This window comes from Drosophila santomea, chromosome 3R (genome assembly GCF_016746245.2).
Source record: "Drosophila santomea strain STO CAGO 1482 chromosome 3R, Prin_Dsan_1.1, whole genome shotgun sequence".
In the NCBI taxonomy this organism is placed as follows: Eukaryota; Metazoa; Arthropoda; class Insecta; order Diptera; family Drosophilidae; genus Drosophila; species Drosophila santomea.
This window is the reverse complement of record NC_053019.2, coordinates 2,053,123-2,071,098: the sequence shown is the minus strand read 5'-3', so window position 1 is coordinate 2,071,098 and position 17,976 is coordinate 2,053,123. Positions and strand designations below refer to the sequence as shown.

General features: G+C 42.4%; 2 protein-coding genes across 8 annotated transcripts; both read left to right on the top strand.

Annotated features, from left to right (window-relative positions):
- Positions 1–1,054: 1,054 nt before the first annotated feature.
- Positions 1,055–17,627, top strand: LOC120454256 (glutamate [NMDA] receptor subunit 1). 4 transcript variants are annotated; one of them, XM_039639386.2, is made up of 15 exons: positions 1,055–1,173; positions 8,987–9,253; positions 9,325–9,447; positions 10,756–10,980; positions 11,087–11,289; positions 12,987–13,152; positions 13,218–13,323; positions 13,396–13,556; positions 13,618–13,834; positions 13,967–14,162; positions 14,220–14,432; positions 14,601–15,029; positions 15,869–16,041; positions 16,096–16,352; positions 16,408–17,627. In XM_039639386.2, exons 2-15 carry the CDS (start codon positions 9,077–9,079, stop codon positions 16,753–16,755), a joined length of 2,994 nt encoding a protein of 997 aa, XP_039495320.1. In that variant the 5' UTR covers positions 1,055–1,173; positions 8,987–9,076; the 3' UTR covers positions 16,756–17,627. The 4 variants fall into 4 exon arrangements, with proteins under 4 accessions (XP_039495320.1, XP_039495319.1, XP_039495321.1 ...); XM_039639385.2 differs by lacking the exon at positions 1,055–1,173 and adding an exon at positions 1,430–1,548; XM_039639387.2 differs by lacking the exon at positions 1,055–1,173 and adding an exon at positions 5,550–5,795.
- LOC120454258 lies at positions 1,405–2,023 on the top strand. Of its 4 annotated transcripts, none has more exons than XM_039639393.2 (2): positions 1,405–1,545; positions 1,608–2,023. In XM_039639393.2, the coding sequence occupies exons 1-2, from the start codon at positions 1,533–1,535 to the stop codon at positions 1,853–1,855; spliced, it is 261 nt and encodes an 86-aa protein (XP_039495327.1). In that variant the 5' UTR covers positions 1,405–1,532; the 3' UTR covers positions 1,856–2,023. The 4 variants fall into 4 exon arrangements, with proteins under 4 accessions (XP_039495327.1, XP_039495324.1, XP_039495323.1 ...); XM_039639390.2 differs by having other exon boundaries at positions 1,410–1,548; XM_039639389.2 differs by having other exon boundaries at positions 1,413–1,548; positions 1,605–2,023.
- Positions 17,628–17,976: the final 349 nt, after the last annotated feature.

The window sequence follows — 17,976 nt, the reverse complement described above, 5'->3', positions numbered from 1 at the left end:
CACAAACCGCCCAAAACTGCCACGCCCACACTTTTGAAAAATGTTTTGATATTTTTTCATTTTTATATTGGTCTTGTAAATTTCTATCGATTTGCAAAAACACTTTTTGCCACGCCCACTCTAACGCCCACAAAACGCACAAATCTGCCACGCCCACACTTTTGAAAAATGTTTTGATATTTTTTCATTTTTGTATTAGTCTTGTAAATTTCTATCGATTTGCAAAAACACTTTTTGCCACGCCCACTCTAACGCCCACAAAACGCACAAATCTGCCACGCCCACACTTTTGAAAAATGTTTTGATATTTTTTCATTTTTGTATTAGTCTTGTAAATTTCTATCGATTTGCCAAAAAAAATTTTTCCACGCCCACTCCAACGCCCACAAACCGCCAAAAACTGTCAGAGTTGAAGACACTCCTTCGCACTTCCACTAGCTGAGTAACGGGTATCAGATAGTCGGGGAACTCGACTATAGCGTTCTCTCTTGTTTTTTTTTCAGTTTGCCCATTATAATTTTATTGCCAACGGACTGACCTAGCTCACTTTCGTAGTCACATTTATTGTCTTACGAGGATTGTTCGCTATCGGCCTGTCATTTTGGGCGATTTAAGCCAGTCAGACGATTGCAAACGGCTCTAAAAGCCATCAGTTAACCGACTAACCGGTGCGTAAATCAGCGTCTAACGGTCAAACAAATAGGAAAAGCTTGGACTCAGTCACATGCGTGGGAAAAGCCAAACAACGCGGCAAACAGCCACAAGTGGTTGGCATGCAAACAGATGCAGACGTCGATGTCGGTGCTGGTTTCGTAGCAGCGGCGCAGCGGGCGGTGGCAGTCAGCTGACCGCAATCGGCGCCAAACAGCTGCGAGACAGAGGGAGACAGAGGCAGAGAGCCGCTCTCCTGGCAGAGTGTTTGTTTACATGAGACTGCGCAGGCGTGGCTCAGCTTTGCACCAGCTTGGAAAGCTCACTCGGGGAGCTTAAAGCCCAAAAGTTAAGGATTTTTGGGGGAGCCTAGGCGTCTTTTCAGTAGTCGAGCAGCGCGCAAAGCGCCACGTTGTCCTTTGCAGTCCCGGAAAAGCTAGGAAGGAAAAGCGAAAAAGCCACGCGAAGCATTGAGCGAGCGTCGAAAAGTAGGCAACACAGCTCTTGCTGTCTGGTGCCACGGTACGTACGCGAAATTTGATGCTGGGCCAGTGAAATCCGATACGGAAAGCTCAGCCTGGGCGAAAATTGTCAGAGAATCGAAATTAACAGAAATAACGGAATTAACGCTAGTTCTACCCAGTTTAACACAACCGAAAATTGCCAGTGAAAAGAGCGAAAGAAAGAGATAAAAGTTCGTACCGTGTGCGTGTGATAAAAGTTTCCTCTTTGTGTGAGTGTGTGTGCGCGCAAAAAGAATAGAGAAAGCAAAGCATCCCGAAGGAGTGGCACACAAAGTGTTTGCATAACTTAACTCGCCATAGCCACCCATTAACTACTTGCCTCAACAAAGGCAAGGACTGAAGAAATGGATATGCGGGATGAACATCCACGGTGGTAAATTAAAGCAATGTGTATTAGGACAAGACCTAAAGTCAACATACGACCCCAAGTAGTTTTTAGTGTGGCGGCACTGCCAATTGAGGCGTGGTCGCGCCATTTTGTCATGGATTCCGTCCAGACAGCCCAGTGTATCGTGTGTTCCGTCGTCGTTTGCGTCCTGCTCATCATCACGGGGTTCCTCATATTCATCTTAAGTGTGTATGCTTTTGCCCCCCTTATGGATAAGGTGCAGCTCCGTCTTATAGAGACTAATGTGACCACCACAGAGAGGGACCCCATTTACGATTACGACTATAGTTGAGGTGGAGAGAAAACTTTCCCTATACTTGTTTAATTTTTGATTAAAGATTTCAAGATATTCACTCTAATAATTGACTTTGTACTCATTATAATTATCCTATTTTTGTCAATTAGTTATAAATATATAAATGACACCTACCTAGTATGGTAATTCGTTACCGTAAGATAATCTAATATAATATATACGGTAAATGTATATTGAACAAAGTTATTTCTTGAAAAATTGCTTAAGTATCTTATTAATATAAGGGGTATTTGATAGGATACATCTTACATCTAAACCTCATCCTTATAAGCGAGATATAAATACTCCCAAAGAACTCGAAAGTCCGTTGAGCAAATAAGAATATTTCTTGAATCCTTTCCTTTGTCCTAAATCGAAATAGTTTTTCAAGCCCATCGAATTGTTGGGCATTAGGCACCTTACCAACGATTACCCGAATGGGAAATTCGGGGTAGTGAGCAACATCAATGTGCAATGCTTGAAATCGTGCATTGAAAGGTCCAATCACGCTTTGCCCCCACCTCTCCCCAATTCCGGACTGTCATCTTTTCGACGGATTGGGACCCAGTAGAGCAGGGTGGAATTCGTACATCTGTTTGGCAATTCGTGTGTGAAAAATGCCCCCGAAAATTGCCTACGAAGAAATGCTGCAAAGTACACAAAATATAAAATGGGAATCGCACACAATGGGCCACGAATGTCGGAGCTGCCAGGCGGAGAAGGGACTTCTATGACTTGCTTATTGGCTCAGATGGGTTTCCCGTTAAATGGGAAAGTGGCAGGACTGAATTGGCATGGGCAGGAGCTAAAGGGATAAAGGTCATAGAAACAGGGCGTGAATGCGAACGAATCGGGCGAAGGGCTAAGGGCGACAGAGTTTGGTTCAAAGTTTTGGACCTTTTTATCGAAGCTTTTGTCTGCGGTCGAGTCCTTGGAGAGTTTTTCTGCCTGTCGGATCGCACATAAAACAATTCCCGTCTACGGAGGGCAAATTAAATTATCTTGAATTGGCCAGCGGGAGAAATTACTCGGCCATTCGCTCGGCGAACCGATCAATATAGTCCCAATTGAGCTCTAACCGCTTTACGGCGGAGTCAAACAATCTGAACCCCTATTGTGGTTGCATGTTCATTGGTAACTTTTGCTGCTTGGAACCGCTACCTGCGTGTCGCTGGATCCCAAGTTCGATAACCACTGCAAGTATTTCAACGAGGCATGATCAAATGCGAGCCGCCGCCGAGCTTGCCAGTTCGAATTACACTGGAGCTGGTGAAGCCACCGCCCCCGCCCCCGGTTCCCCCAAATGCTCCGTCCTCCTCCTCACACAAATCCCTATGCACCAGCACCACACCAGCCCGCAATCTGCAATCCCCGCACACGCTGCACCAACACGAAAATTGAATAAAATGCCGGCCGTAGCACGTTCGCTATGTTAAATAGTTGAACAAACGATGGAAAATCTTACATGGAAAATTCTCACGAGGGAAATTCTCACTGAGGCTCTGCAGAAGTTAGAATGCCCTTTCAAATCGTAAGGTGTTATAGTTTCTGCATGTAACTGCAATAAACATGCAATACTTAACCTATAAATCCCACAGAACCAGTAATCTGCCTGGTTATATTGCTAAATATTTCGATTTACATAAGTTGAGAACCTTTCGCTAGTTTTCACGTTCCTTGTATATGTAACAACTAATGTTTTAATTCTAATCGTTAATTTATAAAGCAAATACTAAATTCAATTACATTTAAAATGGCGACGTTACATCGCAAATACCCTTATACCTGCTGTATCAATGGACGTGCAAAAATTCGAATGGCAAGCAAATCGAAGTGTGAAATTCATAAGAAACCTTGTCGAAAGTATAACCCGTGTCTGATGAGATATATACGATTTATTTTACACGTAGCTGATAGTATATATTAAATGTTTCATTTGGGAATTGTGTTAGCTTCAACAAAACAGAGAGCAGCACATTTCCTTTGGGAAATTTGGTGCGCTGTTCAGCCATATGGATGCTGGAAGCTTTGAAACTGTGGAGGTCTAATAAACTATTTATGGGGATTAATAGAATATGAGAGCAGACGAACGGGGAAGTGGGGTGGGGGTAAAGTAAGAATCCTTTAAGAATCATTTATCATGAGTAATGAGGAGCAGGGCACACGTGCTGAACGTCCTTTTCAGCAATTCGGCCTTTCATTAAAGGTCTGGGCCCTGTCTGGTGGCTCAAAGCAATTGAAAAGCTAAGAGACCTCGGCTCACCTGGGCAGAAAAAAACCTGCAGCACACAGATACACAGGCACACACTGACACTCGACTGGCGCTGATGACAGCACTCTGCTCCTCATTCAGTCCGCTTCATTGATAACACCCGACCTCTGCATCCGAACACAAACACTCTTTTTAATTGCAGCCAAGTTGGCTTTGCATATTTTGTTTAAAGTGAGTTAAAACAGGGGTTTCAACTTCATATGAATAACAAAATCATTCTGCACATTTTTTAGGTTTTCAAATAATGATTGATTTCATTTTAGGTGCTTGTTATTAAAGAGGATATAGCTAAGTGCCAACTTTCTTATTTAATAACTGCCCAAAAAAATAAACAATAATTAAATACTGTTGCGCACTAGCGTTTCAAAATGGGAATATGTAGATTTTCTAGCCTGTTGATCAAACAACTTGCAAATTACTTCTTAATTGACTAGTTATCTTTAATAAACGAAACTTACTACCTATTTGTCCCTCCACTTTTATAAGAAAGTTTTTAGTAATTTGTTGGACAATGCATATATTATATATATATACTGTGAAAATAATTTAACCATTAACCCAATCATGATTACATGAAAACCCAGAAGAACCCAAGTGCCAATTCCAAAAAAAATATGTGGCCAAATAGCACTTTTGCCATATAAGGCAATATTTTTAACCCAGGCAGTTAAATGAAAATCAACCTATGCAGCATGCTCAACATGTCCAATTTGTTGACCCTCCACTTGGAACCCCCGTCTTGCGTCTCACTCTATCGACCGGCACATGTCCAGTCAACACAAACAACAATGTGGCGCTTAATGAAACACTCGCCGTCCAGTCAGCATCTTTTGTTCTCTCCCTCTCTATCTTTCTCTGGCTGCAAGCATGATGTGTGCACTGAGAGGAAATATCGACGCTAGGTCGATTCCTCTAATGCAGATACACTCAGCTAGTGGACTAAGAGAGAGAAATTTTAAAATGTTGTTCGCATATCTATAGAAACTGAAAACAAGAGAGAACGCTGTTGTTCCCCGACTATCTGATACCCGTTACTAAGCTAGTGGAAGTGCGTAGGAGAGAATTCAGCCCTTACAGTTTTTGGCGGTTTATGGGCGTTAAAGTAGGCGTGGCAAAAAGTGAAAAATATCAAATAATTTTCAAAAGTGTGGGCGCGGCAGTTTTGGCCGGACGGACTGACGGACATGGCCAGATCGACTCAGCTTTGATCCTGATCAAGAATATACATTATATGGTCGGAAACGCTTCTTTCTGTCTGTTACATACCTGTCAACGAATCTAGTATACCCTTTTAATCTGCGGGTATAAAAATTGAGTAATTAAAAAAAAAATCTAAAATCTAAGTGTTTATGAATCAAACACGCACATCATAATCAGTCACTAGAATCGTAACTTTCTAGCTTTTATAATTCCTGAAATCTTGACATTCATATGGACGTCCAGAGGAACGAACACGTTAACGGCTTGATCAAGAATATACAGGGTGTTTATACCCGTTACTCATAGCGTAATGCTCTAGTCGCATTCTCTCTTTTTTTTTCGGAGCTTTATGTTTTAAAATTGAAAAAAAAATTCACAGGTTACGGTAGAGAGCAGATTTTTTTGTTACAAAGATAATTCGATGGCATTAATGTTTGAATATAACTTCGGGCAAACGACCACCACGTGAGTTTTTCGACCACTTTTTCAAGCATAAAGCTGAATTTTGTATGGCTTGAGACCCAAATATTTGCGATTCTACTTCTGATTACTTCTGATTTTCGAAATAAAATTCAACTATTTGGTATCGCTGCTCAGCTGTTGACCTATTGATCGTGTATTGCCAAACCAAACTAAAAAAAACCTTCAAAACCCTATATAAAACGTTTCCTTCTGCCTGTTACATATTTTGCAACGACTCCGGTATACCACTCTTTACCACCGAGTGACGGGTATAAAACAGTGATATTACTATGAACAAATGCAAATTAAAAGTATGACTATATTGCTTAGTCATTGTCTATATATTTCTTAAATAAATTCATTTAAACAGTTTTCGTATAACAACAAGCAACCCTAATCACCACAAAACAATTTTTTAAGCATTAGGTATATAGAAATGTTTTAGTTGAAATCAACATTGGAACTTGGGTAGTTATGACGGATTTAGTTAGGGATTTATTTAGCTTGGCTAAGTAACATGTACAAATGTGAATCCCAAAATACAGTTCTGTAAGTATGCTATTTTGAAAAGCATATCCAGTGCACTGTGGGAAAATTTACCACTTTTTCTGCCGAAAATTAATATAGGGTGTTTTTTTTAGAGGTATAGAACTTTAAATTGCAATAAAACAACGATGGATTATTCGATTGACATGAATTTTATTGACATGAAAGATAATCTTGTGGCATTACATTTTAAATATGATTTCTGGCATATGACCGCCACGGCTGGCTCGGATGTAGTCCAATCTGGACGTCCAATTTGCAATGACTTTTTCCAACATATTTGGCTATATCGGCAATAACACGGCGAATGTTGTCTTCCAAATGGTTTAGCGTTTGTGGCTTATCCGCATAGACCAATGACTTTACATAGCCCCACAAAAAGTAGTCTAGCGGTGTTAAATCACAAGATCTTGGAGGCTTATGAAAAATCGGGAACAACAGCAATCTCGTTTTGGGCCCATTCGACGAATCTACGCCTTGCTTGATGATCGTTTGGTTTCAATTCTTGCACGAGTTGGATTTTGTAAGCACGCATGACGAATTGCCAAACCAAACTGAGAATAAATCACTTGACAGCTGTTAAATCGGTCGCCATCTTGAACAGTAATGCCAACTTAAAGTTCTATACCTCTAAAAAAAACACCCGTTAAATATAGAACGTAGAAAGATAATTGGTTTGACTTTTTTGTATTGGGTTACGTTAGCCAACCTCTATTATAATTCCAAAAAGGCTAGGCACAGCCCCCCATATTTTTTGTAGTTTATGACTGGAGTTATAAAGTGAAAAATATTTAGTTTATGGTTCTTCTGTTATGTTTACGTTGTTTATTTCTGGTATGAAACACTAAAGATTGATCTATTGATAGTGCGTATATTTAATATGATATTTATCTCCCGAGTTTTAGAGCACAGTGCAGGGTCGCCCCTATCCCCTGATAAGCAGATGTTAAATCCGTTGGATTTATATTTTTTTCCTTTATTTTTATTTTTGTGTAAGAAAGAAATGGTTGTGGAGCGGCCTCGTCTTGCAACTGCCACTGCAACGTAATTGAATCTCAGCGGATTTCTTGCCCTTTCTCTTTGATATTATACTTTCAATTATTCTGCGAAAGCGGAGGCATGAGCGAAATCAAAATCAAATCAAACCGAAAAGCGAGGCCGGAACTGATAGATAATAGCTATCGCGGTAATTAGCCTATCGGTTCGTTCTCGATAGGCTTACTGCCTTATGACCTACTTAAATGGGCGGCAAGCCCTTTGGGAACCAGAAAAACCAGTAACTGTGCTCGATTGGCAACAGGTTATCGTTGTCGTGCAATACTCACCGCAGACTGTGAAAATATCCCTTGTAGAAATGCGGCAATGTATTGAGATTGGTATTGAATCATCCGACAATAGACGACGATCATAAATCGAATTTGACTTTATATTTATTTTATTCAAATGTAAACACTCGCGGGCACTCGAAAGAACTGTATATATTTTCACCTTGAGTGCGCGCACTTAGCCGAGGAAAAGAGAGAGAATAAGAATAAGTGGGAATACAGCGAGAAAGAATAAGAAAAGCGGCAAAATCAGCACACAATAACAATAACAATGCCGGGGCAGCGACGTCGGCAGAGGCAGCGGCAAACAATTCCGGTTACGAGAAAGAGATACAGCATACGAAACGTCAACAATCGGAACACACTCTAGCAGCGCAGTCGCAGCGCAGCAGCAGCACAAGCAAACAAAACGATTTCTACGCACTTTTCATGCACTTTTCTCACACACGCCCGTGGCGTTCAGGCCAACAAATTGGCCAGCATTTCGGGCAAATTACCCTCTCGAAGCGTACGAAAATGCAATTTTCCAGGGCGCCGCGTCATGCGCGACGTCGTGTACCGTACCGCTCAGCTCCTCCGTCTCCCTCACTCCAACGAAGTGCCAGCGCAGCGCAGATAAGACGGACCGACGCGAACAAACCACAGGAAAAACACGTCCGACTGAAAGCGCGGTCGAGCAACAAGTGCTTGAAAGCCGCCTCACCATATGATCGATTAGTGTGACCGCGCGAAAAGTACTACCGTTAATAATTTGGATTTGAACTCTGTTATTACAGATATATAGAATTATTGTTTTGAGCTAGTCAATTGCATGTACCATAGATAGGAAAGGGTTTTAATAAGTGCCTGAAATTCGGATAATACATTAGCTGGGAGCGCAGGGAAAATTGCTAACACACAAAACTATATACATATATGTACCAACATCGTAATGTTAGCATAGCAGCAACAAGATAGCTTTTTGAAACGAAGTAAATATTACTTATTAAATGTTGACAAGCCTACCCGCATCTGCATCTTGAAATACATTTGGTCAATTTTACTTACTGACATTTTGATAAAGCGACAGGGGCTTCCAACAAATATTTGGTTTTATATGATGAAATGGTCACCCCAACGATCTTTATATTCAATTTTCCGCGATCTGGCAGCTTCAAAGTCTTCATAACATGCCGCGCATTTAAAGTCAAGCTCTTTAAGCAATGCGGATACAAAAATTTGAATTGGGGTAACTTTAAAAATCTGGTATTTTAGAAATAGCCTTGCTGCATGGGAAAAAAGATAATGACATTAATATTGGTATTTCAACTTTTTTACCTGCAGAAAATGCTGGATGTTTGCTTGAGAAACCATTGAAACCGTCGCACAATACACCTCGTTTATCCTCCCCCAAAAACTATAGAATTTCGCAAAATGGCTGTCGCTGAGTTTGTTTTTTGTTGGCCATTGTTGGGGCTCACCATTGTTCTCCTGGTGGCGCCAATTGATGCCGCCCAGAGGCACACTGCCTCGGATAATCCCTCGACGTACAACATTGGCGGCGTACTGAGCAATTCCGACAGCGAGGAGCACTTTAGCACCACTATAAAGGCAAGCCCATTGACTAACTGGATTCTCTAAATATCTAAATGCGATAATCACTGTTTCCAATCAAACTACAGCACCTCAACTTCGATCAGCAGTATGTGCCGCGGAAGGTCACCTACTATGATAAGACCATCCGCATGGATAAGAATCCTATCAAGACGGTCTTTAATGTGTGCGACAAGCTAATCGAGAATCGGGTAAGTCGGTGTCCAAATGCAATTGCCTGTTCATTTCCGACCTCACCATCGCTTTAATTACACAAAATCTGTGTGTAGATATTTAACCCGACCTGATCCGATTCGTTTCCATGATTCAAGGGGAAATGACTCGGAAACAGGATGATGACGAACGGTACTACGCCAGCAGATTTCAATATCCATAAGCTAATCAACTGGAACTCTTAGAGCGAAAGAATGCTTAAATGTGCAAATTGAAATATAAATATGACACTTTACTTTTAGTTGTTATGTAACAGGTTAGCAAGTTCGAGCTATTAGCAAGCTGAGATTTATCTGAACATTTCCAAAGAGAAAAAAGTTGTCAAAGATTTATTATTCATGGTCTTTTTAAACTTAGTGCTTTATAATGTTGTTTAATATTAATGCTGTCAAGTTTGAATGTAGACAGTATTCACTGGTCACTTCTTTTAGATAATATCAATTAATTAGTTTATTCGATTACAAACTTCTGGTTAAAAACTTAAAGATCTATTCAAATGAAATGTGGGTTTTAATCGTACTGCACTGTGCAATCAATCAACTCAACATACAGGCCTTCTCACAAACTGGATTCTCGTGCAATAAATTATCGCTGTCATGCACAAAGAGTGTCCGAAAAATCCGAATGACAAAAAGCATTTTAGCTCTTAAAGTGCAATGCACCCATCAGATCGAAACTGCGTCACTGAAAGCTGAAACACTTTTTTCACCCAATTTCCGGCAAACTGGTTGGCCAGCCATTTTGGTTATCTTAGGATTCCATCCATCACATTTCAAATCTTATACCACATTTCTCATGAGCGTCTGTTTATTGGGGTGGCCATCCTAAGCAGACCATTCACGCCCACTGGACCAGGTCCAAATCAATATCTGTTTCGGGGCGTCATCGTTTGTCATCATTAATGTAAGGATGAATTTATCATGTCAGGTCCCAAAATGCGCGTCCATTGCCAACCTTTTATTACCCAGATAAACAAATGAACTGCCATTGACTCCATGGAATGGAAGATGTGAAAAGTGCGTTTCGAAACTGTAGGATTCGGAAATTCATTTACATGTATTAGAGATTTGTTTGAAGTCAACTAATGTCTGTTTATGCGGATTCGCAATTCACTCCTTCATTTACATCTCGGCGCCATTTACACTTCCGCCCACATCGACCCATTGCCAGTAGTCCTTCCCTTTGGCATCCTCCCTTCATTGCTTATTTCCACTGATTTTGTACTTCGTCACCCGTCCCCGTCCCCTTCTTCCACTTCCCGGCACCCTTTTCTTTTCCATCCGCAGGTGTACGCCGTAGTCGTTTCGCATGAGCAAACCTCAGGTGATTTGTCGCCGGCGGCCGTGAGTTATACAAGCGGATTCTATTCAATTCCCGTCATTGGCATCTCCTCGCGGGACGCGGCCTTCTCCGACAAGAACATCCACGTCTCCTTCCTGCGGACGGTGCCCCCTTACTACCACCAAGCGGATGTCTGGCTGGAGATGCTCAGCCACTTTGCGTACACGAAGGTAGGTTCCAGGGTCTCCGAGTTGGCACCTGCCACCCGAAAATCTGCTCCCAAATTTGATTTATTGACTTATTAAGTTGTTCCGTTATCTGCTCCGCTGGCGACAGGTTATCATTATCCACAGCTCCGACACGGATGGTCGGGCCATCCTGGGTCGTTTCCAGACCACTTCCCAGACCTACTACGACGACGTGGATGTGCGTGCCACCGTGGAGCTGATTGTCGAGTTCGAGCCCAAGCTGGAGAGCTTCACCGAACACCTCATCGACATGAAGACCGCCCAGTCCAGGGTCTACCTGATGTACGCCAGGTGAGTTCCTCTAACTCGAGTCAGAAATCTCGTTCGATTTTGTTGCCTTTCACAGAAAATAGTTTTTCTTTACCAAGAAACGATTCTTAATTAAATTCATAAACTTGTGTAAAAGCTTTCGAATCCTAAGAGTCTTAAATGATTTCACGTGCCTTGGAAACCTTTAATATCGGATGGAAACTATATGTAAGACATGCTAGTTAACTATTGCAGCTGCATTGCAGACGCATTACCTACTTCGGATAACTGTTTAATACTACCCGTTACTCGTAGAGTAAAAGGGTATATTAGATTGGTTTAAAAGTATGTAACAGGCACAATTAGGCGAGTCGATCAGGCCATGTCCGTCTGTACGTCCGTTTGTCCGTCTGTCTGTCCGTCCGTATGAACGTCGAGATCTCAGGAACTGTATAAGCTAAAAAGTTGAGATTCAGCATATAGACTTCAGTGAAACAGACGCAGCGCAAGTTTGTCGAATTATGTTGCTACGCCCAGTCTAACGCCCACAAACCGCCCAAAGTTGTCACGCCCACACTTATGAAAAAAATTTTCATATTTTTTCACATTTTTGTTAGTCTTGTAAATTTCTCTAGAAATCCACAAAACGCCAAAAACAGTCAGTGTTGAACATTCTCTTAGCACTTCCACTAGCTGAGTATCGGGTATCAGATAGTCGGGGAACTCGACTGTAGCGTTCTGTCTTGTTATACCCGTTACTCGTAGAGTAAAAGGGTATACTAGATTCGTTGAAAAGTATGTAACAGGCAGAAGGAAGCGTTTCCGACCATATAAAGTATATATATTCTTGATCAGGACCAATAGCCGAGTTGATATGACCATGTCCGTCTGTCCGTCTGTCTGTCCGTCCGTATGAACGCTGTGATCTCAGGAACTACAAAAGCTAGAAAGTTGAGATGAAGCATACAGACTCCAGAGACATAGACGCAGACATAGACCGCCCAAAGCTGCCACGCCCACACTTTTAAAAAATGTTTTGATATTTTTTCATTTTTGTATTAGTCTTGTAAATTTCTATCGATTTGCCAAAAACTTTCTGCCACGCCCACTATAACGCCTACAAACCGCCAAAAACTGTGTTTAAGACTCTCCTTCTCCCTTCCACTAGCTGAGTAACGGGTATCAGATAGTCGGGGAACTCGTCTGTAGCGTTCTGTCTTGTTTTATTTTGAAGCCCTTCAGTCAATTGTCAATTCACAATAAAGTTTTTTTGTTGTGCTCCGTAAATTATTGTCAATGGAAAAGCGGCGTACACAAGATTACTAAGATCAAATTCCAGCATGTGAGTGCCTTTGGCTAAGCAACTGGTCGTTTCTGCTTTTTATCAAAAGGAGGCAACGATGTTCTATCCATTTACATATTTTTATTATTACTATTATTAAATGAATATTATGCGTGGGATGTTTTCTTGGTTAGCAAATGCTAAACAGAGTTTGCTAAGGTCTATCTATGGATATAACAATAACTATTTGCAAATCAAAAAAAAAAGGTTCGGTGGTTAATTGGCACAGCTTGTGATTTCTATTGGATAAAATTTAATGTTCAAATACTTATCCTGTGAACGAAGTTTAGGAATACTTTAGTGTACGATACAAATCCAGCCAGTCTATACAAATCATGTATGGAATTCCGACATTATAATTTCCATGGTTTTTTGTGTATTTCACATTCATCCGCAGCACGGAGGATGCCCAGGTAATCTTCCGCGATGCCGGGGAATACAATATGACTGGAGAGGGTCACGTGTGGATTGTGACGGAGCAGGCGCTGTTCTCCAACAACACTCCGGACGGAGTGCTGGGTCTCCAGCTGGAGCACGCCCACAGTGACAAGGGACACATCAGGGTAAGAGCTCCTTCTGCTCCTGAGATTCTTAATAAGTGCTAAGTGCTATTTTTGGTAACCAACAGGACAGCGTTTACGTTTTGGCGTCGGCCATCAAGGAGATGATTTCCAACGAGACCATTGCTGAGGCTCCCAAGGATTGCGGCGATTCGGCTGTGAACTGGGAATCGGGTTCGTAATCTCTATGGTACTTTGATGTGGTCATGGTGTTTTAAAGTTTATATCATCCCTAACATCTGACAGGCAAGCGGCTTTTTCAGTACCTCAAGAGCCGTAATATCACCGGCGAAACGGGTCAGGTTGCCTTCGATGACAATGGTGATCGGATCTACGCCGGCTATGATGTGATCAACATTCGGGAGCAGCAGAAGAAGCACGTGGTTGGAAAGTTCAGCTACGACAGTGTAGGTTACTTCTTGTATTTTCTAAGTTATCAAGACGTGATCCCTTCAAAATAACTAACAGATGCGGGCCAAGATGAGGATGAGGATAAACGACAGCGAGATCATTTGGCCGGGGAAGCAGCGCCGGAAGCCAGAGGGCATCATGATTCCCACCCATTTAAAGCTGCTCACCATCGAGGAAAAGCCCTTTGTCTACGTGCGGCGCATGGGCGACGATGAGTTTCGTTGTGAGCCGGATGAGCGTCCATGTCCGCTGTTCAACAATTCTGATGCCACAGGTGGGTGCTTCAACCCCTCATTAAAATCATTAAACAGGACTACAAGAAGAATATGTATACTTCTTAATTGTTTGTTTATTAAATATGAGTTGCATAAGTTAATTTATATAAACTTACCCGTTCCGCCGACAGCCAACGAGTTTTGCTGTCGCGGCTACTGCATTGACCTGCTTATCGAGCTGTCCAAGCGGATCAACTTCACCTACGACCTGGCCCTTTCGCCGGATGGGCAGTTCGGGCACTACATCCTGCGGAACAGCACGGGAGCGATGACGCTGCGCAAGGAGTGGACAGGCCTCATCGGGGAGCTGGTCAACGAACGTGCCGAGTAAGCGATGCGGGATTTGCCAGCATGCGACTTCTACTAATACGGACTTCCATTTAGCATGATCGTGGCACCACTAACCATCAATCCGGAGCGTGCCGAGTACATTGAATTCTCGAAACCATTCAAATACCAAGGCATTACAATACTCGAGAAGAAACCGTCACGATCGAGTACTCTCGTGTCTTTCTTGCAGCCGTTTAGTAACACGCTATGGATCTTGGTAATGGTGTCGGTCCATGTTGTGGCGCTCGTGCTCTACCTGCTGGACAGGTGAGTGAATCCTAGGGTAAACCCATCCCCCAAACACCCACCCAAGCTAAAGTGAAGCAAAGTAGAGGGCTGCTGCATTGGACGGTTGAATGGCAGCTAAGCCTCGCCTGGACTGGAGATCCGGATCCTATTAACCACACGTTTCCAATTCCAAATTTTCGAACTCAGATTCTCGCCGTTCGGACGCTTCAAGCTCTCGCACTCAGACAGCAACGAGGAGAAGGCCCTTAACCTCAGCTCCGCGGTGTGGTTTGCCTGGGGAGTCCTGCTAAACAGCGGGATAGGCGAGGGCACGCCCCGCAGCTTCTCCGCCCGGGTGCTGGGTATGGTATGGGCCGGATTTGCCATGATCATCGTCGCCTCGTACACCGCCAACCTCGCCGCCTTCCTCGTGCTGGAGCGTCCCAAGACCAAGCTAAGCGGCATCAATGACGCCCGGCTGCGAAACACTATGGAAAACCTAACCTGCGCCACCGTCAAGGGCTCCTCCGTGGACATGTACTTCCGTCGCCAGGTGGAGCTCTCCAACATGTACCGCACCATGGAGGCCAATAACTACGCCACCGCCGAGCAGGCTATTCAGGATGTGAAGAAGGGGTAACGATTGCATCAGGCCGCCGATCCTTATCGTAGCTGAGCGTAGCATCGCATGTCATGGCACCACCTTCCAGAACCAGCCTACAACTATACAACTACTATTACTCACTCTCCAATACGCCACCTTCAGTTCGATTTAGTCCACCTATCGCCACTGTCTCTATCTTTCTCTGTCTCTCTATCTCTCTTGCTCTCTCACTCTCTGTTTCGATCTATTAGATATGATATATGATTTGTAATCGTTAGCGGTATCGTGTTTGTGTTGGTTTTGCCTCCTTATTATCCGCACTTATACGATATTGAATTTCCATATCGTAGCATCTTTATGTCTGAAGTCCTCGCAGATCATTTTGAAATTGGGGTATATTAATATCGAATTTTCATTGGTCTGTTCAAAAAATACCTAATAATTGCCAAGTGTTACAATACAACTGTTTTTCTATTATTTTGTTTAAGTTAATTAGTTACATATATCTGTAGTTGTATTTACCCGTTGTACTAGATTGGTTGAAAAATAACTGATAGGTAATAGGCGATTCGATCTGTCTGTCTGTCCGTCCGTATGAACTTTGGGATTTTGGGAACATACTCGGGAAAATAGCTATAAGCCGATCGCTATGTAAAAGTGTGCACAAAAGCCATTTGTAACGAATTAGTAAAAGATATTTTTGTATAGTTTTGATAGGGATAGTATCCTTTGAAGCATCTGGGTAAGAGAAGTTTCGGCCAACGAAGTTACCCTATCTTTCTAGTTTCTTAAACATTTCTTCCTACATGTTGAACTTCATCCCAATCCATACAGTACAAGCAATAACAATAACGTCCGATTACACCCACAGCAAGCTTATGGCCTTCATCTGGGACTCATCTCGCTTGGAGTACGAAGCCTCGAAGGATTGTGAACTGGTTACTGCCGGTGAGCTGTTCGGACGAAGTGGTTACGGGATTGGACTCCAAAAGGGTTCTCCCTGGACGGATGCGGTCACGCTAGCTATCTTGGAATTCCACGAAAGTATGAGTTACACATACATTGTATCATTGAAAGGCATCTAATGACTTTTTTCAGGCGGGTTTATGGAAAAACTGGACAAACAGTGGATATTCCACGGGCACGTCCAGCAAAACTGCGAGCTTTTCGAGAAGACGCCCAACACTCTGGGTCTTAAAAACATGGCGGGAGTGTTCATACTGGTGGGTGTGGGCATTGCCGGCGGCGTGGGCCTAATCATCATCGAGGTCATCTACAAGAAGCACCAGGTCAAGAAGCAGAAGCGCCTGGACATTGCCCGACATGCGGCGGACAAGTGGCGGGGCACCATAGAGGTAGGTACTCAACTCATTCTTAATAAGAGCAATAGGCCAATACTTATCTTCCCAGAAACGAAAGACTATTCGTGCCTCCCTTGCGATGCAACGACAGTACAACGTGGGCTTGAACTCCACCCATGCCCCGGGCACCATCAGTCTGGCAGTGGACAAGCGCCGCTATCCTCGCCTCGGTCAGCGATTGGGACCGGAGAGAGCCTGGCCAGGAGACGCGGCCGACGTGCTTCGCATCCGTCGGCCCTACGAACTGGGCAAGCCTGGCCAGAGTCCGAAGGTGATGGCCACCAACCAGCCGGGAATGCCCATGCCCATGCTGGGCAAGACACGGCCCCAGCAGAGTGTCCTGCCCCCTCGCTACTCGCCCGGATACACCAGCGATGTGTCGCATCTGGTTGTTTAAGTTAACATTTTGGCAAAGCAGCTAGAACTTGGGAATCAAGAGTTATCATCGCTTACCTTATGGCGATTGCCAGATAAGGAGAATTTATTTATAGCAAATTGATTGTTATCGCTGAAAGAAATGGCCAGGACCAAAAGGACAATTAGCAATTCGATTAGCCAAATCTCACACAACATTTATGTAATTTTTGCAATATTCGTACGGTGGTCCTGTGCGATTGTCTGTTATATCAGAGTCTAGGTCTATTAAGTTTTTGTATTTTCGACGGATTTATTGTAGGTTCATTTCAATCTTAGGTTTTGCTTTTAGTGTGCATATCCTTAACTACTCCTACCTACTAAATCTCCGCTTTAGCTTTCCTCAGCTTTTTATATAACTTCGTGGAAAGGAAAAGATACATTGAAGTCTAGATGGAACGTAAATCGATAAATGCATGACCAGAAACTTTCAACAACACACAATTCACCACAAAACCCACCCATTGTTGCAAGCCGTTTACCAAAGTCTATTCTCAATCAATGAAATCTCAAACCCGATTTTGGATCTCTGGGCATACCTTTGCCTCAACTGAAAGCTCCGATAGCCTGTACAACTATACAACTTATATTTGTCTTGAAAAGAAAGCTTAAACAACATAAATTTCATTGATTACAATAGTGGATCCAGAAAACCAAGAAGGCTCAAACAACATTTTTTAACAAGATTATAAATATACATATATGTATACTTATTTTATTGATAAGATTCAGTGTGAAAGTTAACAGCATAAATGTGAAGCATAAAAACAAATTCAAGAACAAACAATAATTAGTAGTGGAATTTGGACTTAAAATGTTTTGCATGTGTAAACCGTTTATGCGACTAAAATAAATATTTAAAACAAACTAGTAGTTCAATTAAAAATTGTTATTGTAATCGATCCTTTAATGTATATTTGTTTCAGATCTGGATGTTGTGCACTTAATTGCACTTCTTTAGATATTTATGGTATTAATACCTTCTAAAAACTATTTTTATGTGGTTTATATTTTCCGTAAATAAGTGTTGCAGCCGACCATTCAATAACAAGCTTTTATTTATTTATTGCATTACTTCATTTCACAAACGTAATATTTTATGAGCTTTTCTTCTTCTTTTCTTCATCTTTCCAATAAGATCGCACAACAAGTGTCCCATTAAACGATCCTTCTCGAGATGTCAAGGTGGTCGTCCATTGGCGTA